The sequence below is a fragment of the Rhea americana genome, unplaced genomic scaffold (genome assembly GCF_003343005.1).
Source record: "Rhea americana isolate MKP2758 unplaced genomic scaffold, rheAme1 scaffold_217, whole genome shotgun sequence".
NCBI classification, from domain to species: Eukaryota; Metazoa; Chordata; class Aves; order Rheiformes; family Rheidae; genus Rhea; species Rhea americana.
The window spans coordinates 653,077-676,270 of NW_028186317.1; the positions used below are offsets into that span (position 1 = coordinate 653,077).

At 46.2% G+C, this 23,194-nt stretch overlaps 1 protein-coding gene across 9 annotated transcripts in view; it reads right to left on the reverse strand.

Annotated features, from left to right (window-relative positions):
- The window catches only part of ZBTB40 (zinc finger and BTB domain containing 40), a 61,470-nt gene extending 43,101 nt beyond the window's left edge, over positions 1-18,369 (reverse strand). For all 9 annotated transcript variants that reach the window (XR_014895870.1, XR_014895871.1, XR_014895869.1 and 6 more), the window contains exons 1-6: positions 18,266-18,369; positions 17,208-17,283; positions 11,192-11,977; positions 10,446-10,579; positions 2,955-3,150; positions 2,218-2,360 (exon numbers count right to left, since the gene is read on the reverse strand). Coding sequence is in view for 5 of the 9 variants with exons in the window: in XM_085305180.1 (XP_085161306.1) it covers positions 2,218-2,360; positions 2,955-3,150; positions 10,446-10,579; positions 11,192-11,915 (1,197 nt within the window). In the remaining 4 variants the exon portion in view is untranslated. The remainder of the gene's footprint in view (positions 1-2,217; positions 2,361-2,954; positions 3,151-10,445; positions 10,580-11,191; positions 11,978-17,207; positions 17,284-18,265) is intronic.
- Between the last annotated feature and the right edge of the window lie 4,825 nt (positions 18,370-23,194).

Consider the following 23,194-nt stretch of genomic DNA (forward strand, 5'->3'; position numbering starts at 1 on the left):
ATTAAATATATTAACAGTTAACACAAGAGTTTTTCTCCATGCACAGCTTGGATCAAGCACAGCAAAGATTCTAGCTGCCTAGAAAAAAGGCTGTTATATGTAAGACTCACGCTTCTCTTGCTGAATAAATATGTAGCTAATGAGGCTGTGAATACAAGAAGAAAGAGGAAAGTCATGTTTGTGAAACCTTGGAGAACTAGATGCTATCTTTGCTGGCCCAGCATTCTTATGTGATGCTGGATGAATGAGTTAAGATGAAGCCTTCAGAGGTGGCTGCTAATTCCATGTACATTTTCCCAGGACTCCACCTGAGACAGAGATCTCAACTGCACGTGGGCCACAAAAGCCCATCGTTTCAATCAACTTAACTCCTTTGAAATAATTAAGCATTTTTCCACTTATCGGGGGAGAAATAAGCCAAACCTTAAAACAAAAAAAAAAGCTCAGTCAAGGTCAGTCTACTCTTGGCAATTTCAACCTTAATTTCCTGTGCCTCACCCCCCTGTGCACAGCAGAGGAAGACTATGCACCCAATCTCATCACAGTGCTCCCAAGATACGTTCACTCATTTGTCCGGTACCTGTGCGCTAAGACAAGAGCACGAAGGGAATCCATGGAGAGCAGAAGGATTTTGTATTCAGAGCAGGGTTTGAAGGCTCTGCAGCAACCGCAGTTTGGGAGCATACACTGACTGACAGGGATAAAAAGAAATACTGAATAACTACCCCTTTACCGAACAAGGCAGGAATCCCATGAACACAGTAGCGTATGATCATGTAATTAAAAGCTGGATCCTAGGCCCAAGAGGCAGAATTATGATGGCTGAAGGGTTGTTTGTTTTTTGTYTTGTTTTTTTCCTYTTTTCAAAAGAAAGGGAGACAGAAAAGGCCTGTATTTTAGATATCTAATTTCACAAAGACAAAAAAGACAGTTCAGGGAAAATGTTCAGCTTTTAAGAGCAAAGGCAAATACAAAAACTTTAATCTTTCCACCGCTGGTGCAATTCTCATGGCTAAGAGCTCGGCTCCAGGCACCCCCCTAAYGGATCTCTGCTGACAACCATAATATCCCCAGTAGATGCTGAATCCTTTGCCGCATTCACACTCTTCTTTCCTCTCACACTCCCATTCCAGGCTCAGCCATTCTTCTTTTAGAGGGAAAAAAAAAAAAAATTATCAAACACTAGTCACACCTTCAGCCCACAAAGATAAGGTGGATGATTCTGCTGGTGGCACCTTCTCTGGTCCTACAACGAGTTGCGTTCAGACTCAGAGCTGCTCCACATTGGAAGCTTTATCGTTGTAAGAGGGCTACAAGAAGGGCAGAGGTTTTTAGCCCTCCTRTCATGGCCTCTAGTCAGACTCACTCAGACAGAAAGCAGACATCATTCATGCCACTGAGCACAACAGTACTTTCCACTTGGAATAATCTCGTGCCAGGGCAAGGGGGAAGAAAAAAAAAAAGAAAAAAGAAAAAGTGATGTGACTAACTAGGACAGAAGGTCTGCAAGCTGTGTGCCAAAAGCAGCATGCCAGGGCACCTTGCAATTATCAGCAGCATAGGCAGCCCCTCCAGCACACAAAAGAAAACGGTGATATGTATTTTGTCCTCTATACCTTCTGAAAAATCAGCATACATAACAATTGCTTACAAGGAAGCATTAGTTCCCCCCACCAAGTGCTGCATTCAACACATCAAAAGAAAAAAAAGTCAGTGGATGCGGTACATTTACAAGCAACCGTGTGCCCAGAGTTAAAGAAAAGAAATCCTGGGAGAGTTAGCTGAAAGGTAAGACAATAACCGAGCACATACTATCCAACTGGCAGGCCGGTAGCACAAAGGTTTTAACGGTTCTGTGGAAACCAAGCTCTACTGCAGAAGCCCGTGCCTGCTGTACACTCACAAAAATAAAATTTTCAGATCCTMCAACAAATGCTAAGTGTTTCCTCTTCCTCAGGCTCAGCTAGCAGGAGCATTTGGCACAATGYGAGGCAGTGCTCATCCTGATCTTGACATTACCTTTGCAGTTCAGCTTTCAATATTCCCATGGTCCAACAGAGAAGAAACTGAGACAACACGTGCAATCTGGGCTGAGCAAAGGGCAGAAAGCAACCAGCAGGYGAGGCTTGGCAAGCCACGTGAGGAGAAGGTGCTTTGCAGACACACACACRCACGCACCTCACACATACAGAGCTTTCCTTATTTCAGATTTGTTACCCGCTTCTCCAAGGTGGTCAGGAATCCCTCTTCTGCTGTTTCCAGAAACTCTACAATAGGGCTCAGCTGTGTTACACTCTGGATCAGCTCTTCCCTGCAATCCAATAGAAGAGTGGCCAGGGTCTTTCCCTCTTCTGTGCTCTCTAGGGGAGGGGGGTGGGGAGAGATTCAGAAACACAAGAAGAAACAAGTCAGTTTGAAGGAACTGACAGGCTCCTGAAGTGAGTGAGACTTTGTGAAAGATCTAAGTGAATAGCAAAGCTCATCTCAAGCACAAGCTGCAGAGGAAAGCCACTTTACTATTCTCTTTAAACTCTATGAAAGAAAAACGTCTCATTTATCTAACAGAGCACAAAGCCATAAAGTAAGCTGGAGGTTAACACCAGGTTTGCAAGGCCACTGCTTTGTGTCAGACTTGAGCAAGAAAGGAGTTTTCAATCCTAAGGCACAGCTGTGCTCTGACCCACACTGGCTGCACAGCCATTGATCCAGTAGCAACGGCTAGAGAATACTCCTGGGAGCCCTGTGCTTCCYGCAACCCCATTGCTGTGGGATGGAAATGCTCCAGGATCTTGGCAAGCACGCAAYAAACCTACTACATATCGCCAGAATACAGGGCCTGAACAAAACGCTAAAGCATTGCAGCTTGCCAAGGGGATGAGAACAGGTTTTGGCAGATCTGCTTTGCCTACATATTTACCCAACCACTTTGTCAGAGGCTGTACCCACTTCTCTACCTGCTTGCTGTAGGGCTTCTCCACTGTCCAGTTCTCTCTCCAAGAGTGCTTCTTTTAGCCTGGGATTCGAGTCTTGAAACAGCTTCAAGATAGACACAAGGGTTTGAGCATCCAGGCTCTGTCCGTCCTTCACTTTGCCCAGCAGTTTCTTGAACACTGACTCTTCCTCCATCTCTTCTAAACAGGCCACCAGAGCCTACAGGAGAACAGATAAATGAAAGGAAGGTTTAATAACAGAGTCAGTTGTACAGATTTACACAAAAAGCAGGATGTCAGGTTTTTTTAGTTCAGGGGCAAGCGGGTGTGGAAACCGAGCTCGCTGGCAGACMAGGCACCTTGCCTTGAACCCAACCACAGGCCATGCTCCCATTCACAGCCATCCATCCCCGGAAAGAGGGTAGCGAGCTCCATCTGCCAGCTTATCTTTAYAGAGTCAGAAACTCTAGCTGGTGAACAGCCCTATTCTAGCACCAAAGAGATCTTCTCAGACAGGATCTTCTTTAAGAGTCAAATACTGATAATTTTAAGAGACCTAATAAAACATTTAAAACACCGCTATTTTGGAAGTCCAAGGCTAGCACAAGGAATATTAGATTATGCTGCCAAAAAAAAAAAATCACTTGCACAGGAAGTAAAGCATTTTAAGTAAGTACCATCTATGAAACTGTCCTCAAGTTGCAACAGAGTCATGACTCCCAGCAAAAGCTTTTAGTTCAGGCTTTGGAGATGATGTATACAAATGCTAGGTGCGCTGTTGGCATGCCTGGCAATCAAGCCCTGAGCTCTAAATCCCACTCCTGCGACCCAAAATGGCAACCAGAAGCAAACATGCCTGCATGGTTCAGGAAATAAAGGAGAAGAATAAGCTGGAACTCTTACTCCCATTTCCCTGGAGCCCTTTAAATGCTGTAAATATTGCCCCTTAAGACACACGCTCCCTAACTCTCAAGGAGAAAAGCCAGCGTTTCAGAGCAGGCGTCCTTTATTAGAGRCTCCAGGGATGCTATAAAAGTACCTTTGAAGTAGAGAGCTTAGCCCAGCTCCAGAGAGAACAGCCATTTTCTGCTGTCATTGTCATTTTTATTTCTATGATAAAAAGGCTGAATGTAACTGCTTGAGGCCGCACCACGGGGACGGTGGACTTGCTCTTCCTAGCTGGTGTAAACGCTCATATATTAGGGCTGTGTGACAGCGCACTGACCTATTGCAAAGAGTATCCACAGAGGGAGAGCTGCAGGAGTCCCAGCTTTTACCTGCTAACGGCGTTTTTCTTGCCGATCAGAGAGACATGGACATGAAGGGCTCTGTCATAAAGAGCTAAAAGATGCAGCAGACGTGCTGAAGAACAAACTTTACGTTTATTTATTTATTAAATGCAAACATCAGTTTGTAATGAGACTTGATAACCAGACCATGTTTGTTCAAGGTTTGCATGCCTGGCCCCTTCTAGATGGGATTGATCCTGTAAAATGCAAAATGCTTTGACTCTCACCTTCCCAAAGSTGTTCAGCACTTTGCCAAATACAGRGWTCCCCCTCTCCAATATGGAGGGAATATAACTTGCACTTTYGCAATTTTTTAAAATTAAAATCAGCACAGCTTTGCTACCCAGAACTCCAGATAACAGCCCTTCCTCAGTGCATGCTTTTGGTTAATGGAAATGAGTTTTCAGAAGCTGAAAGGCTCTGCTATTTATAGTCTCCTTCTGGAAGGCCTTTCCTCAGAAACATTGCTCAATGGGAAAAACAGCCTTTTAGCATTGTTTTGAAAGAGCACATAGTGCATTTTAGAGTTGCTTCAAAGCACTGACAATTCCCCAAGATCCAGGAAGAACAGGAGAAAGATTGGYGTTAGCTGGAATCCCAGCTTCCTTTCCGTTGGAATTAAGGTTGTGAATCCTTCCCAATGATAAAGCCTTGAAGAGCTGAGGCCCATGCTGCATAAATAYTGTGGCATGATCCATCAGGCTTTCACTGGCTAGGACACTTGCAAAATCTTTCAGAGACAAATCCACACAGCTATTTGGCACCCAGCAGCTCCTGTTAGCTCTGTTCATATCGTATCAGCTCAGTCATCTTGAGCAAGTCCAGCATTCACCCAACTTGCCTGTCCATCAGCACACACTCAGCTTCAAGGRAAGCATCAGGCTTTTCAGGCAGGGAAACCACGGCATCAAGAGCTGGCTTAGACTTGAGCTGTGTTCAACATCCATTGGGAAATCCAACCCTGATTGAGGGTGTCAGTTCTGGCACCCACAATGCTCYGAACAGCTCATGAACGTGCTCAGTATCACAACGATCAGACCCCAAAAGAAAGCCCTCTCAGCACCAGCTCGTCTCAAACTTCCCTATTTCCACTGCAGCCTTGAGGCAAGCTCTCAACAGGAACTTCTACRAGAAGCACCGCAGTTTGTAAAAACTCTCCTGAAAGCATTACAGGAACAGCATGTGTCATTGTTAATGCAGCTCTTCAAATTTAGACCAAGTCCTATGATCAAACATCACATGCATTTTTCATGAAAGGTCAATCTGCAGCCAGAATGTGATCCAGCAACTTGCACTCTTCAAAGATGACTTGCATTATCCCACCGTGTTGCACTGACCAATGAAYTCCCATGGATCTGAATCTCATGTTTATCTACAAGCTTCTCCAGAGAAGAGAGGAAAGAAGGGAGTGCAGAGCTGAGTCTGTGTGGTCACTAGCCCAAACAGTCACTGCATCTTCCTCGTACACAGAAGAACACGGAGTTATCTTGGAGCTTTTCACATCTCAGTGATAAACCTGCTCCTACCGTGAGAGCACATCAAGTCTGAGAGCTGCTGGCTCAGAAGCAGATCTCAGCAAAAAGCCACTTTTAAAACTATTATTGAGTGATCTCCCTTAAATAGCAGCTTTAGAGCTAACGCAAACACCTAAAAAATGGTGGGTCAAAGTACGGGCTGGAAAGCCACAAAATTTAGGGTCAGAGCAGAAGCTTGTTTCCCCTCAAACCCCTCCCTCACTCTCATAAGCCAAAGCATGTTCAGTTAACAAAAAACACACATGCACATACAAACATCCTTGAACTGGTAAATTGTTTCAATAATTCAACCCTATTTACACACTCCCCAAGGAAAGCTGCACACACCTTTCTGCAAGCTGCAAAATCTACCACGAGGCCTCCTGTTTGTAAAGGAGAAGACTCCATCAGGAAAACGTCAGAGACGCAACGATCAGCTCGCTGTGAACGAAAGTTGTTGTTGGATTCCCCTCCCTTGAGTAACTTTTGAAGTGCACAAGATGAAGCAAGTGCAGAAGAGTCATCACAGCCTTGCATCCCAGCACAGGCAGAGCTACCACCCACATGGCCCAGACAGTACAGGGACTGGTTCAACACACTCGGACCACAGAAAATTTCTGAGGCCATAACCAAACCATGAAGCTCATCAAGCATCGCTGGGCACACAGTAATCAYAGGGGAGAACACACACCCTATGCTCCCATTTGTCATTCAGATACCTGACGCCCTTTTGGTTTTTCAAACTTGTATTTGGCATGTGACTGATAGGAGCCTCCAGTGCCAGGAAGGCAACATGACGAACCCCTGACAATCAGTTTGCTCTGCACAGCAAGAACAGAAGCGCCACCAAAACCTCCACCAAAACACAAGTATACTAGAACAGAGGAAGAAAAGCTCTCAAGTTTTGCCACGACAAAAAAAAANAAAAAAAAAAAAAAAAAAAAAAAAAAAAAAAAAAAAAAAAAAAAAAAAAAAAAAAAAACACATGCAAGCTATCACTCCTAATCAGGATGCAGAAGATAACAGGAGGCTCATTTCTTACGCTGCATCCCGAAATTCCTGCAGCTGCAAACAAAGGGTGACAATAATTGGACAGGCCTATATACAACAGAAGTGATCCACAAGCACAGTGACATCTATTTTACAGGAGAGAATCAACACTCCCCCACTTCATCTGAACCCAGTAGCAGAGGGAACAAATGAGCTGTGCAATAATTTGAATTGAGTTTCTCTTAAGAGAGCACAGGAATATAAGACTTGACATCAGCAAAGCTCTTCTGTGCTTCCCCAAATTACTGCAGTTTCAGGCTCGTTCTCATTTTCAAGCAGGTTTCATCCAGGCCAAAACCAAATTAGATAGGAATAGTTTATGCGAGATGCACAGAAAGATTCTAAACAAAAAACAACCCCCCACACCCTCCCCCAAAAAAAACAACAAAAAAAAGCATATCTCTCTAAATAGAAAACCAACTCGTCAAGGGTACGTCTGCATTTTTCAGCCCAGGGAATAGAAAATAGGAGCAAACCTAGAGAAGAGTAAGGGTTCTCAGAAAAGCCAGCCCTGCACCATAAATTTCCTCAGGGAAAAAACCCGTGACCTAACAAATCTCAGCTGGATGTATCAGGAAATAAGGAAGCACTTGCCCAAGGGGAGAAGACAGGAGTACAGCATAAGCCCTTCCTCGGCAAGGCCACGTGCCCGCAGTAAGGAACAAGGCACCTATTCACGGATGGGAAAAGCCACAAAAAGCTAACAAGCAAAGGAACAGGAACACAGGAGGATTGTGTCCTAGGCAAATTCCTGCTGAAATCCGAGGAGGCTGAACAGCCTCTGCTTTCACAGGCAGCCTTGCAAAATCCCCACGAACACCCACAAGCCACAGTCCCGCGCCTTGGCCAGGCTTTGCTGTCAAAAATACAATACTGCTTGCCTGGAGAGAAAAATCTACCCACAAAAGCCTCGTGAGCAGGAGGAGGACGTGCGCGAGGGATGGGAACTCTCTCCTCGGCCGCAAGCAAGTGCTACCAGCCAAATTACTTACTCTGAAACAAAGGCAACTCTGCTCATCCTGTGGTCTCATTATGGTCATCCCTCTGGCTTCAAAACTGACTTTTACTTGCCCCGAGGCAGCTGAGACTTCAARCAAATAACTAATAAAATAATACAATGGAGGGGGGGGAAGGAAGGGAAATTGTGTCCACCGACACAATTTCAGCCTTAATTACAGACCTCGAGCTGGGGGCTTTCGAGCTGAACTTGCACTTTAAGTACAACTTTAAATCGCGCTACTGTGTTTCCCCAAAGAAAACTCTAGGTCTCTGTGGAGGAAAAAGCTACTCCGCTGCTGGAAACAGAGCCTGGATTTGGTGCTGGTACCTACAGATCTGCTTATCCCAGMGGGGAAGCTCAAGAAGTGATAGATCTGGCTGAGCCGAGAGTTTCCATCTAAGCCCTTACTTATGATAGGCTGCAGTCCCCTCTCCTCTCGCCACTACCTTTGGGGCTGACACTTTTCATGCTTGTCGCAGCTGAGAAGTGATTTTTTGGGAAGGCTTAAAGAAAATCCATTTCTCATTTATTCAGCATTTATTTATAGCTGCAGAAAAATTGTCCAGGTGCCACTCTGCAGTCAGATATCTAAACTATCCTTGAGGTCTAAAACTTCCTGTTTGGATTCTGCTGCCGCAACTCATTTYGAAGCCAGAACGCCAGGGTATGGTCCACAGACCTCATCTGCAGAGCTAAGACTTTGGCAGTGTTGAAGAAACGAGAAACATAACCGTTACAACAAAATTAAAGAAAATGGAGCTATTAAGCCACAGCAGAAGGAAGCCAGTGCATCTCCCTGGTACACAGAGCCTGTCATTTTGCATGTCTTTCTGTCCTACAACAGTGGGAGGCAACATAAGCAAGTGAGGAGAGCATGCCCACATGGCTTATGTATACAGCATGATGTGGTAGAGCTGCCAGATTCCTCCTGGCTCAGTGTCCATACACATCACACAAGCACAACACCCTCTATTAGGCTCTGTTCCAGCCACAGGACTAATTGAAGGGTGCAGAATAGGTAAAAACCTTAAAACTGACTTATTTTTTAATTAGAAAGATGAGAGAGCAAATGAAAATCTGATTCTTCTGTAGGGTCCAGGAGGATTCTGAGGGGTAAAACACACACAGACACACTCACTCAGAGGTGCCCATCAGCCCRCCAGGCTTGGGCTTTCTACTGCAGACACAAATTAGGACCTACTTCTCCCTCCTAGGGCTCCAGGGGTTTTAGGTTCAGCACTGTCAAACAAGTCTTGTGAAGGCCACAGCAGTTAAGGGAACAAGAACTCTCACACAAACATTCAAAGGTTCATCAGAGAAGAAATTTGCATTTCCCAGCTTAAGGGAATTCTCCTCCCTGCTGTCACTGGAATATATATATATTTTTTTTCTAATAAAGATGTTGGCTTGGGTTTTCAAAAGCAGAAAGTCGTCATGACCAAAACATCTCAAGTTGCACAGTCAAACTAGTACTATAGAGCCCAGCTGACAAAACCACACGGCTTTCCATCCAACAAACTTTTGAGATGTAAGAGATCATTCCAGCCCAGCATCCCAAGAAACAGCATTTCTAGGGTTTGAAAGGTCAGCTAACAATGGAGCTGATGAAGGGTTAATAACAAAATACACGTGCAAAAGGTAAATRGGGTAATTCATGCAATTAGATAGTCTGGCCTAAGAACAGCTCCATCAAAAACAAAGCCTAAGTGACTTAATTTATACGTGTGTGTGTATACACACACACAATTTAACTTTTATATATATAAAACATATATATATACACATGTATACACACACGCACACCTATGTCATGGTACCATAGTCACTCTTATAATGGCCACAGCTCTTTCCCCAGATATTGTGCTCAAGAAGCAGAGGGCTGCCAGGGTGAGCGTCTACCTTCGAATTGCTATACTCATTTTCAGGCTCCTTGTGCCACTGCACAGTCATCACGCAAATCCACTAGTGACAGCAGTGCTGCTGTGGAAGTAACTCACCATTTCTTTGGTGGCTTTGAGCCAGCACGATGGCTGGCATCTGGCTACTATCGTTCAAAACCCAGAACATCCTGCAGTAATAACCAAGCACCCATCTCGAATATCCTTCGATATCAACTCAAGTAGGATTCATCAGCAACAACTGCTTTTAAAATGGCATGTTGCCACGAGAAGCACCATGAGGTGACAGACCAGCACACCGCATATCTGCGACCCCTTCCAGTACCCCTTAGGAGAGGCCTGTGATATGCAGAATGGAGCAGATGCTCCASGGCAAGCCTTTGCTGAGGGCTCAGGAAGTCTATTTTGGGATCTCACATGTCAGTCATTTATAAACTGATACAGTTCCTAAAGTATTTGCCATAAACAGGAAGAGAGAAAGCAATGTCAAAGCTCCCCTAGAATGCAATGAAGATATCTGCAGGGTGGTGCATGTGCATATATTTTTTCCCCCTATATGTACAAGCAGCTTGCTCTTACAGATGTTTCTCTCAGAGGTATTGTTGAGGGGAGCACATGTTGCCCTTCAAGCAACACAGCACCAGAGAGGCTGTTTTCCCAAAGAGATTTTCTAAACTGGGCCCAAACTGTTTTAGCCCTCAGCAGCATGGACCAAAAAAAAAAAAAAAAAAAAGGTGTATCATTTATCCAGTAAACCCACCTACCTCCCTTTGAGAGGCATCAATTTCTCCATACTCTTCTAGTTTTTTCACCACAGTCTGGACATCAGAAAGGGCCTCAGAGAACACGCTTTCATACTGAAGAAAGAAATCCAGTTTACAGCTTTTGCCCTCTGTTGCTGCGTGAGAAAAAACATGTTATTTGCTAATTGAAGGCATTCGCAGAAAGCATCACGTGATTGAAAGACAGTTTGTAACCAGCATATTGGCTATAATAGTGAAACTGTGACTCATAAATCCCTTCTAAAGATACCATGCAGCCTGGAGGGAACACCAACAGTTTCTTTAATACTAGTTATATATGGAACATTTATTTTAAATCTAATTCAGCCTCCGTTTTCCTCCTATGCTGAACAGGAGTTTAAAGGATAGGGTAGCAGTAGTAGGCATCTCTGTTCACCTACTGTTATAGTCTTGTCTGCCTCATGTTCTGCGCTGAACAGACTCCATGAACATCAGACAAGCACATCCACAGGTGAGAAGAGTATGGTAAAACAGTATGAGCAAAACAACCATAAAGGTCAGAGGCGGGTATTGCACAGTGCCAAGGGAAGGAAGCCCTTACAGAAAAGGAGTAGATTTCAGTGCTGCACACAATCCAGGACTTACTAAAAAAAAAAAAACACCCACACACAAAAAGATCCCCCAATCCCCCAAAATAGGGAAATAAGAGTCAATACGGTTGCAAATCGCTATAAGGCAATGCTCTTTCTAGACCTTTAATCCCTCACCTAAATCAGCAATTCTTCTCTTCTCCAGAGGCTCAGCAACCTCCTCTTCCACACAGCTACCCAGCTCTGCATGGGAATGGTGATCTGAATGAGAGCTTGACTCTTCCCTGAAGGATTTGGAGTCACTTGGCATTACGTCCTGATGAACCAAAGTGTGATTCATGTTGAGTTCCTGGCCAGAAACATCTGCTTCCATTTCTACTTCTGCAGGGCCAGGAGAAGAGGAAGCTTTTTGAGGGAGTAGGGTATCTGTTTTCACTTCAGAAGGAAGTTTCTCAGATTGGGGCAGATTATTAGCTTCAGCATCATTTGCTGATGAGTCTGCTGCCTGGCTGGAGACATCTCTCACTACCTGACCGTGACTTGAACAACTGATGAGGTCTCTGAGGAGGTTTTTGCAACTAACAGCTACATCAAACATCTGCAGACTATCTGCCACAGAGATGACTTTGGTGAAGTTGTGTTTCCCCAATGGGAGTTTACCAGTGTACATCATCTCCAGCAAGAGCGCAAACTCCTCCGGGGTCACCACAGAAGCATCTATGGAGATGGTGTCCGTGCTATCTAACAAGGATTTGAAAAGCAGACTGGCAGCAGCCAGAACAACCTTGTGCGCTCTAAAATGCACAGTCCCAATGAAGATGGTGCAATCGCAAAACTGCTGCTCTCTGCAGAGAGCATACAGCTGCTGCAGCAACTGCTTGCTGTAACTGGGAAGCTCCATGGTGCCTACAGTCTGTCGGCCTCGTCATGCTCCGATGTCCACGCTGTTTTCACAAAAACCAGCTAGAGAAAAAACAAAGGATCTCATTAGCACTTTGCTCAGTGAGTAGCAAGATGGAAATAAACTGGAAAGTAATGTTAGCTTAGTGTTTACACCACCTACTAATCTACTATGTTGCAATTAAGTGGTACAGCAACAACAAGCCCCACTCCGAAGTCACAGTCTCAAAATTCAGCTCCAGTGCAGTAACTTGCTGAAGAGTCTAGATGCTGCTGAAAACACAAATACTTGAGAAAAAGCTTGGGCAGAAATACTAAGTGAAAAGGAAGGTAGAGCCTCCCTGACACGACTCCTAACATCAGGTTCAAATAGATGTGAATACTCTTCAGATCAGGTACCATAATGCCAGGCTTTCATTTGTATCCAGAAAGCGGGAGCTAATGCTGGATTCAGCAGCTAGGTTTAAGAGGGCAGATGGGGCACCAGTGCAGGAGAATCTGTTCAGAATATTTACAGAAAATCTGAGGTGTTGGTTTTGACCTATAAAGTGCTAAATGGTTTGGGACCAGTTAAGCTTCTCCCCACAGCAYAGCTAAGATCAGCAGGGACACTAGAGCTGTGAAAAACTCTGGAGTCTTCAACACTTTTTTTCTAAGTACACAGCAGTCCTACTTCATTGACTTACAAGCAACATGGTAAGATCCACATACTTTCCCCAAGCTGTAAGTCCTAGGAGGACCAACAGGCAAGGAAGACTAAAGACAGACATCCAACCTCAGCTGCTRCATGAYRATTAATTATTGGACACAGACAGCAYTGGCTGAAGGCACCTTTTTGACACGTCAGGAAGCACCCACAATAGATGTTATATTCCTTGTTGTGGCCTGTAAGAACCCAAAATCACCCCCAGGCTTCTGAAAAACAATACAACATTTGGAGAAAGAGCTCCGAAAACCAACAAAATTGCCCTGCACTTCCAAGCTTAGCAGGGGAGCAACTCCCCAGCCTGCTGAGCAATCATGAGGTAGAAGCTGCTGCTTTCTGTTGCAATGGCTATGACAGGTGAGTGCTACACTAGTCTGCAAGCTCTGCCCTTCCATAAGGACCTTTAGGCCTGACTTCGGAGCATTCATGGGAACAAGAGAGCAGACAATAYATGGAAGTGAGAGGCAGAAGTCCAGAGTCCTAATCCCATCTCTGAGATCCTCTCCAGCAGGTTCCTCCCCCCACCCCCAGCAGGGAGAACAGTAATAGAGCATCTGCCAACAGAATTTTTATCAGCAGGATATCTAGACTTTTTATCTAAGCTAGACAAGATAAAGATATTACTGCCTTGTCTACACACTAGGACTAACACTGGTGCTGATGGTGGTGCTGCAACAAATCAGCACRAACACTAAGAAAGAGCTCAAGGATAGACACAACATACGTGACCTTTACTTAACATCTCTGCACCTAGCTTCCTCCTCTCCCATAGGAAACAGCAGTGATATTGCTTATCATCAGGGCATGAGGTTCAATGAGCTGATGCTCATACACCACTTCRAACTACTGCTTTGCAGACAGGCAGGATTATAACAAGGAGCAAACCCCAACTCACAGCTGATTCCTGCAGGCAGGGTAGCAAATGAGCTGGTGCTTCACTCCCACAAGGCATAGCCCCTGCAGAGTTCAGACTTTGTAGGAGGCAGGATTTGCTGCCTGTGGACAAGCTTTGGCAAGGCAGCAGCTACTGCACCTGCAGAAAGGCAGGAGGAGCCAGGAGCCATCATTTCACACAAAGCCGCAGACAGCCGAGCAACTGGTTGGTGGTTTAGTGTGCACCTTGTTTTTCAATTGTCAGGAAACCAGCAAAGTCATTAACTGTCTTCATACCACCTCAAAGCAGAGGTGGTCATGCTCTCCATCTGAATACCTCTGAGGGAGCACACAGCATTGGAGAGTCCTTTCCATGAAGGCAAGGAAACCCAAGGAATTACTGCTATCTCATCCTCCTGTTTCCCAGCAGTGAGAACACGCTTCATTTCTCCAGGCACATCAGTAAGGTGAGGTGGTTGGCAGTGGCTCACCTCTGCTGCTTTCCAAGTCTCAGATCCACCTCCTCTCACCCATGCGCAGGACTGGCCACCTGCGCTTCAAGCCTATTAAACACACCCACACTCCACTATCCTCCCACAATGTTGTAAATCAGGAATAATTAAGCTGACATCAGCAGTGTTGCTGTTGTACGTGGGTGAAAAAAGCCATTTCTTTTGCCAGGCTTAATGTAATAGCAGCATTAGTCCACCCACTCCTTCCCTAGAGCTGAAGAACTTCCAGTATCAGGAATGAAATTGCGCCTGTTAGTTAAGTAATAAAGCTGTGGCTCTTACGAAAGGACAAGCAGGAACCATCTACACCCAGGAAGAAAAGTCTGCCCACTCTGCCATGGATCACCTCATCCATAAAACCAGCCTCTTCCACAAATGCATGCTGAAAGCAGCAGTGCCTTCYGCTCTCTATTCCTGGCAAGAGTACAGAAGATATATTCACCCATCACAGACCCAAACGGTCAAGCTCTAAGCAGCCTTGCAGTACCTCTCCTTCTTTATTACACCAATTTAGAGCACTGGCATATGTGTTCTGAGCAATTAGATCACATACATTTGTGGAAATGTATTTCTTTAATTACAGGGTTTCAAACATCCAGTGCTGCCAAAGAGAATAGACATTCTTTAATTCTGCATCCTCTTTGGCRTGAGGCTCAAGGATGAGACTACTTTTTTTGTTTGTTTGTTTGCTTAGGAATTTCAAATTTACAGTAAAACGTGATTTAAGTGGGCTGCTTCTGGAGCCCCTGACCCCTGGTCCTGCCAGCTTGCTGGCTTACAGGGGAAATGCCAGTGTGGTTTAAGAGTTTAGGTTCCACCAACTTCCAGTGAGACCACAAAGTTGATCAATTCAAGCCAACTTTTGAAAAAACACCTAAAATTCATACAGCTCCACTGAATCATGAATTGATCAATGTCCTCCTGTCACCATAAAGCTGCAGTCACCACCCGGGCCTGCTCTGAGGACTACCACTCTAGCAAAGATCAACCCAAGTACAGAAGGACTAGGACAGCCCTCCAGCAAACATCACCCTTCACAGTCCAGTTCTAGTTATTTCTTCCTTTTCCTTCCCCTCCCCCCCAAAACGGAAGGAAGAAATAAGAACACCCAAACACCATCTACATAACTTAATTTGGAAACTCCTTTTCAGTTACTTCTGTTCATTATTCATATAATTACTTTGATCCACATTCAACAAATTCAAAGCCTTCCACATCACTAGGTTCACCAAAAGATAATTGAAATTTAGAACTGAGCACTTTAGCAATTAGATACTGCAGAGATAGATGCTCCAAAGATGCAGTAGATTAGACCATCCCTCCCTTGCAGTTACAAGGCTGCCACAGCACTCTCGCACCATTAGAAAGCCGTTATCATCAAGCACAGAATGTTAATGCCACTATAGCATTAGCAAGAGAATCTCATGTGCCGTTCATTGCCATAATTAATGGCTATTATAAGGTGCTGACCAACACACCTGCTGACATTAATAAAATAATCCCCAAACCTACTTTCTGCATTGATTAGTAGGATCCTAGTGAACAACCTGCAAGTGCATTTCATGACAGAAATTCTTGGGGACATACAGAAAGCAAACTTTTCTTAGCTTTCCAAAATATATATATATATATTGACATTAAAAAAGTTGCTGCATTTCCAAGAATTTAAGCAACACCATAACATGGCTTTTTATACACCCAAACCTGCAGTCTTGAGCTCCCTCTGCTGACAGCACCTTGCTCCCAAACACTGCTCCCAGTGTGGCACAGTACCAGCAATAAATGCAACGTGCAGATAGTAAAGCCTACTACGAGCAACCTATGCCCRCCGTGCAAAAGCGCAAGGAGAAACCACTTCATATGCAAGCACTAAAACAAAACAGGCAGCAAAGCTGAAGTGAACGAAAAGAGATAAGCAAAAAGGAAGAATCCAACTCCTCCATCCTAAGAAAATATCACTTTTGTTATAGCTGCTCGGGAGGGTCTCATGGGGGCACCCYCATCAAGCCTCTTGTTCTCTGCACTCCTCTCTTCACCTTCCGCTCAAGGCAACTAAAAGCGGAGACGGTTGTTGAAACAAGCTCAGGTCTCAGCCCAGGAAAACCTCCCACAGCCGTGCAACGAGCTCACCCCATCACTGCTTGTTTTGCACTTACTCAAAGGCTCTTTTCAAAAGGCTCTCATTTAAGTCAATAAATAGAGGAGCAGAAAGTGGAGATTCATTCCCTTGCATTTCTTGGCCCTGCAGTCCCTTGGGTATTACAGTGCTCTCCAAGCAATGGGAGACTTTCTGTTTTTAGCTCTGAGCCAATGTGGGAGCTAAGGACAGTTACAGCCTTAACCCAGAATCTAAACACTTTTTGCGGGTGTTTACCAGTTTCCTGTTTTCTCGTTACTGAGATGATGACCTTATGGAGAGGGTTATTGGAAAGCTGGAAAATTATGTACTGCAATTCAATTTTCTTTCCTCTCCCACCAGAAGTAATTCAGCCTTTGAAGAGTTGAAAGAGGCTGAGGGGTCATTACCTTTCTCTAGGGTGCTCCAAAGGGCCAGCGCACGCAGCACTTGGAGGATAATGTAAAATTCACTCTGAGGAGCCAGGGCATACCAATTTGTTTTTCAATCTATTTTATTTCACTTCAAAGCATCAGTGCAGACAGATAACAGAGGAAAACAAGCAACACTTTGACTATATTCAGTGTTCCTTGGTCTTTAAAGGCAGCAGAATATACCTCACAGAAAACAAGCAACACTTTGGCTATCAGTCTGCACTGATGTTCTGAATGGAAATATAATAGATTGAAAAAAAGTAACAGTCATGCTCCAATTCTTAACAGCAAGTTCTCCATTACCATTCAAAGCAAGGATTGTTGCCCACCCCTCTTGGAATAGGGTAGTCCCAATCAGAGAGTAAAACAACACAGTAGAAGACCAACACAAACCACAAAGATGTCTCACTGTGCCCAAGAACACTGAAAGTGCTAATTATGTTTTGCAGCTTTCCATAACATCCTCAGGAAATAAAAGTCAGACCTCTGAACTCCTGCTTTTCAAGTAGGTTTACATCAAACAAGATTCCACGCTGTAATTTGTTAGTGGCTATCTGAAAATAACAACAACAAACAACAATAAAAACACCGCTTCGACAAGCTTCTGTGATCCAGTTTGCAGTGAGTAAAGTGCAGGAGAAGACACTCCTACCTAAAATGAAGGGCAGACAAGGCTTGATGCACATGTAGAAAGCCCTGATCTTCAGCTCAAAAGGTTTCTTGAAGCTCTAAAAAAAAAAAAAAAAAAAAAAAAAAAAAGGCTTTAAAACAACACTGCTCAACCATGATCAGCCCAAAATGGTATTCCCTGAGATTTGTTAGTAAGGTTCATAGAATGATACTCTTCCAAAACAAATGTCTCTCTGCTGATCTATCAAAATGAGGCGGGCTATCCTGATCTCACAAAATTGCTTGCAGAGCGAAAGAAGAGATGGTGGAAGGAAAACAGGGGAGGATAAGAGACTCTCAAAAGGTGAATTAAAAGAGGCATCTCTCAGCCCTACTGGAAGGGCAGCATTTAAAAGCCCGCTTCCTCCTCAGGGCTGGACATGGAGACATACTGAGATGACAGAAAACCAAATCAAACAGGGCAGGAAACTGGAAGGGAAGGAAAAAATCAAAAGGACTAATCCTCAGAAGGGCTTGGAACAGCTGATAGGAAATTGGGAAGGAAACTATTCTAGAAATTGAAGCATCTCAGTCCTTTATTTCCTTTATTCCATCTAGCCCTAACTTTCATGTGCCTGACTGAGAACAAAATTCAAGAAGTTAAGCGCAGGGACTCCATAGGCAGCACTTGGGAGGATTTAATCTATGAGCTGAATCTATCCAGAGAGCATGCCAGGAGGCATCTGAAATTCCACCCTTTCCACCTCCTGTTTCAAAGCTTCAGGCAGCTGTCTCTAGAGCCCTGAAACTCCTTCAGGGCAAAAGGATCTACAATCATTCTTTAAAGAAGGGAGCACAGCCACTCTAAAACACAGCCAGAGCAGGATGTAGTAACATAAAAACCTAACAGCATTTATCCAGGAAGCCAACTCACTTCCTGCAGCTCCTGGAGGACACCATAACCACAAAGTTATGGTCTAGGCTAAAAGAGATGCATTTTCTATCCCTTAAGCCGTACATGTTGAGAGTTAACTCAAAATACCCTGAAAAGAGTGATAAAACAATCATGAATAAGTGAAGCACAGAGGCTAGAGTGGTCACCTGGGAAAGTATCTTGATGCTGGTCAAAGATTCAACAGCTGTTTCTGCAGCATCCTTAGACTGCGTTTGAAATCCCAATTCCTCCTCAAACACAGGACACTTGGTACATCTTAACCAAACAACTGCAGAATCACGCTGCCTTATGCCACGTATGGTCCAACAAATTAGGCTTAGGAGACTTCCTCTTCACTGGAGAAAAAAGAAATCGCCCCCAACACTTTCCTTATAGCCTGGCTCAGGAACTCTCTGGAAGGGAAGAGGATGAGGAGGAAATGGGTTTGGTTGGCCAGGACTCACCACAGCACATCTTCCCCAATATATCTAACCTGATGTGAGAATAAGGTGCTACTCCCCCTTCCTCCCACTCTCCACATCCATGCTCACTTCTCTGCAGCACCTGTGTCAAATTGGTGATCACACAAGGAACTAGATCAGATTGCCATTCATTATACAATGGAAAAGCCTATCCATCTTCTGATGGGTTATCCTCCATCAGACCATTTCAATGAATACGCTCAAGGGGCAGCCCTACAGCTTGAACACAAAGGAGAGGAACCCTCTTCGGTAAAAGGCATAGAAAAGTGAGATAACTCCTCATCTTTGCCCTTAAAAGCCTTTCAGGGGGCTCTACAGCATCTACTCAAGAAGGCAACACAGTGCTCATGCAGGTCTAAGAGCCACTACAAGCATAAAATGACAAACAGGTTTGAGAGGCCACTGATACCCTGTTGCTAAAAATCTGGTGGAACTGTTCTTGCTTTTTAGTGTATGTTTTGAAACACCCTGCCTGTATTTACCACAGCAGCCATGCAATCAACCTGCTCCTGCCAGCAGGAAGGACACAGGTAACGGTTCAAATGACAGGGAAGGGGGTTCTTCAGGTTTTCACTGACCCAAGAAACACTTCAACACAATCCGACTTAACCAAGCACCTAGCTTGATTCAGCACAGCACTGCCCAGCGCGATCCACCCCCCAGCCTGGAGGACCAGAGTGCTGCAAGAAAGGGCAGCCCACGTCTCCTGGCCGTGGCTCGGGACGAGCGTTGTGGCATCGTCTGCAGATGAGGGCAGACCTTGCCGTCCGCCTGCCCCYGAGTTTAGGGCTCCTGGAGCAAGAGACGCCATGTGCGGCCTAGCAGGGAGGACAGAGGGCGAAGCCTGCACGCTGCTGGGACTGCAAACGGTGTGTGTGGGGGGGGGGCTCCAGACACAGCTTGGGGTGAGGAAAACGGGACAACTGGAGGGGATGGGGGGGGTCCGGGACAACCACGGGGACGCTGCCCTCAGTGGGGCAGTGCCCGGGACCCCCCGCCCCACCGCGGAGGGGCCGAGCKAGCCCGGCCGCCCCCTCCCCGGCACCCCCGGGCCGGGCCGGGCCCGCACCGCGCAGCGGCCTCGGCAGAGCTCGCGTCGCCGGCACCGGGCCGCCAAGGCCCCACGGAGCCGTTGCCATGGTTACCTTTATTGGGCGCGGCGCGGCGGACACGGCGCGGGGCGGCAGCGGCCGCGGGAACAATAAAGCTTCAACAACAGCCACCGCCCCCCTCCCTCCCCCTACACACATCCCGCTCCCGCCCTCCTGGCGGCGCTGGGCCGCGCGCCGCCATCTTGAAGCGTCAGTGGGCCCTTCCCGCGGCACGTGATGGGGGGGGRGCGGCGGCGGCTGGACATGCGCAGTTCGCCCCCCTCCTTCCCGCCGTTCAGGCACACGTGACCCGCGCGCGCGCCTCCCCTTTCGCCTCACTGGGGGCTTCTGAAGGGTCGCCCGCCATGCTGCGCCCCCCACCACGGTTTGAGCGCCATTGCAGAGAGAGGTCCGTGCAGCGGCTTCTCTTGCTGTGCCCTGTCACCACCAGATTTACCTCGGTGTTGCGTCTTGTGTACCTCACTTCCCTGCAGSCCTTCTACAGGCCCCTTAGCACCCTCCCCAGCCCCCAGCCACCAGCTGCCTCATCGCCACCCTCCCTCAGAGCCCCCTCATCAGGGACTGCTTAGGCAGGGCCTARGGTGTGCTACTGCCCCTGAGGGGTGGTAACAAAGTCTGCTTCTAGATCACCCAGTTTTGTGCTAGGAAGACTGGACTGTTGTGGGCAAAGCATAAACAGTGTTACAGGCATGCTTTGGAGAACTGCCTATGCAAGAGGAATGGGACAGGGGGATGCAGTCCTGGCAGTGGGTCCAGATTCTCATTCTGCTAGGCCTGAGTTTGGGGATTGAGAGTGCCTGCTCCCTCTCAGTGGCCATCCCACCATTGCCGTGTTCTTCTACACCTTACCTGTCCCCCCAAGGGCCACCTTGCAAGCCAGCCCATAGACAAGTTTATGAAGGTTACCTATCCACAGGGCAGGGGAACCCATCCAGGAGATCAGTCCCACAGAGTGTGTGCTGGAGAGGGTCATGGACCACATCAGCTGCGACACCAGAGGTGTCTGGCTGGCCTCAGGAAGTGAGGGGCTAAGGAGGTGCATGGGAAGGTCTGGCAGGGAGCCACCAAAGGCCACTGTGCTCCTTGGAGTTGTGTAGTAGTCTACATGGGGTGGGGTGGGGGGTACCTGTGCTTTGTACAAGCTGCGGGAACAGATTGCCCTTCCTGGAGCCCTTGGGCTTGCAACCTACTCTCTGGGCAGAGGGGACAAGACCCCAGTTTTATTTCTACATTGGCATACCTGGGGCACTCTGTTTCTCTTCAAGAGCCAGGCTAGAAGGTTGTGTGTGTTTATGTTCCCTGTCTTTCTGTCAGTAATCTGACCCAGTCCGTAGCCTGGAGAGGGCCTCTGGGTACATTTAGTTTCAAGGGACTCTGAGAGTTTCCAGATGGCCTTAGTAAGCAGGAAGGGAAAGGGGAGGGCTGGGTTACCTGTCAGCGTTGTGCTGTGGGGCTGGGCCTAATCTGAGCAGTTAGTAAGTGAGGGAGAGAAGCTGGCTGGCATTCAAATATGCAGTTGCTGAGCTTGCAGACTGGCATGACGCACTGGGAGGCAGGTGTCTGCTGTCCTCAGAGTGCCTCTTGGTGGGACAGGCAGTCTTCATGCCGTAAAACAGGAGCTGGTTCTGCRGGGTGACTCCTTGCCAAAGCTTCTCCATGTGAGGGCAGTACTGTTCGTTTACCCTTGAGCACTTGTCAACCACAGCAAAGTTTTTCTCTGTATCTGTTAGGCATGTCCTCTGCCATTAAGCACCTAGTGTCCATACATTTGGAAAGAATAGTTTGATGAAGATAGCTGCAAAGGTCAGGATAACTGAGCTGTCAGGTGATGCAGCAAAAATCTACCGTTACTGATCCCAGACACCAAGCAAGAGAGTAATGTTGGGGAAGGTCATGGGAGAGTATAAAGCAGAAGAGCAAAAGATCGGTCTGCCATACTGGCRGACAGGTGGCTCATATTGGGACTGAAGTAAGTCACATAGAAGAGCTTCTGGAGGGACCTCTGCCTGCACTCAAGGTTAAGATACTGAGATACCACTCAGTGGAGGCTTGGGAATCTCTAGACAGTGCAGGGAGCAGCAGACTGAGGCATTGCCACTTGTATTTCCAGAGCTATTTGCTGCCATCTATTGATGGATTTAGGAGGAGGCTTAAYGAGCCAACTCATTTGTATCAGCAAGTGCTAATTTCTTGGTTAAATGCCTATAGGATTTGGGGGCGGCAGAATAATATCCTTGACTATGTAACTTTGAAACCGAGCTGTGTGTAACCTGGTAAAGAGCAATGCAAGGCYGGCATGGTCTGGGATCGTGGGTCCTATCTGCTATCAAACCATCCCTGCAGGGATGCAGATAAAATTCTGGAGCTAGCATGTGTTTGGACAGRTTAGCTTGCAAACAAATGGGTATTAATTAGACATCCACAATGTCATGATCATACCTGCTCTGCTGTGGGACTTCTGCACTCTGTAAAGTCACTGCTTTTGGCCAGGATCCTCATCTCTTAGTGGCACAGCCACTGGGTATTTTTACCATTAGAATACAAATGGCCTCACAGCAGCAGGTTTCAAGGTCAGTTTTAGTAAGCGCAAGAAAGGCAGGCTTGGCCAGTTTCTTGTGGAGGTGTGGAAAGACTCCTCGGGGAAYTGCTCAGATACATGCTTTCACCCGGTCCTTTGGCAGCCTCTCATGCAACAAGTTGTCTTTGTAACAGCTGTCAATTCCAGCTCCACAAGTTTGCTCACAACAGCTCCTATATATATACGGAACAGCTCTGTGAAAATACCACTGGGCCTAAATCTCATTATTTTTGTCCACAGGCTAGTGTTGATTAAAGAGGGTTAATGCTGAGGCTTTGAGAAGTCACTGGTAGCTTTTACTCTGTGGCTGTTGGCAGCAACTGACCTAAAGATGATGTTYCCATCAGATGAAAAGCTTGCTGTCCATCTCCTACTCTGAAAGGCTGGCACTTTCCAAGGATCATCAGTGAGACAAAGGGCAGCAGTTTCTGCCCAGGACACTAGAATGACCATCCTCATCATTGCCCGACCCGTACATGCTGGTAGGGTAATCTCATACTGTTCGAGGTGGTGATGACCCAGAGCAGAGTAAATTTGCACAGTGGTACTAGCATTTTCTGCAGCAGCAAAGTCTTTCCGGCAAAGTCTGTGGCTACACAGAAGGCCCCTTATATCTTTAATACCTGAGACTGGTCCTTGAGGAAGGAACTTGCAATACCGGCACTAAAAGGGTCCAGTGGGGCATGAGTTTTTTGCTTCATTTTTGTGAGCCTGTCTGTATAGTATCTATGTTGGTTTTGTGTTACAGTACTTCCAGATAGCATCTGGAGCAGGCAGCAGGTGGCAGTGATAGAAGTGTGGTGTGATGGCAGCTTTTCACCAAGATTACAGAGAGGAGAAAGCTGAATGCCCATCATTGCCCAGATCAGGGCAGTACAAAATCATTGCCCAGATCAGGGCAAAAGATGACAAAGTCATGACTCT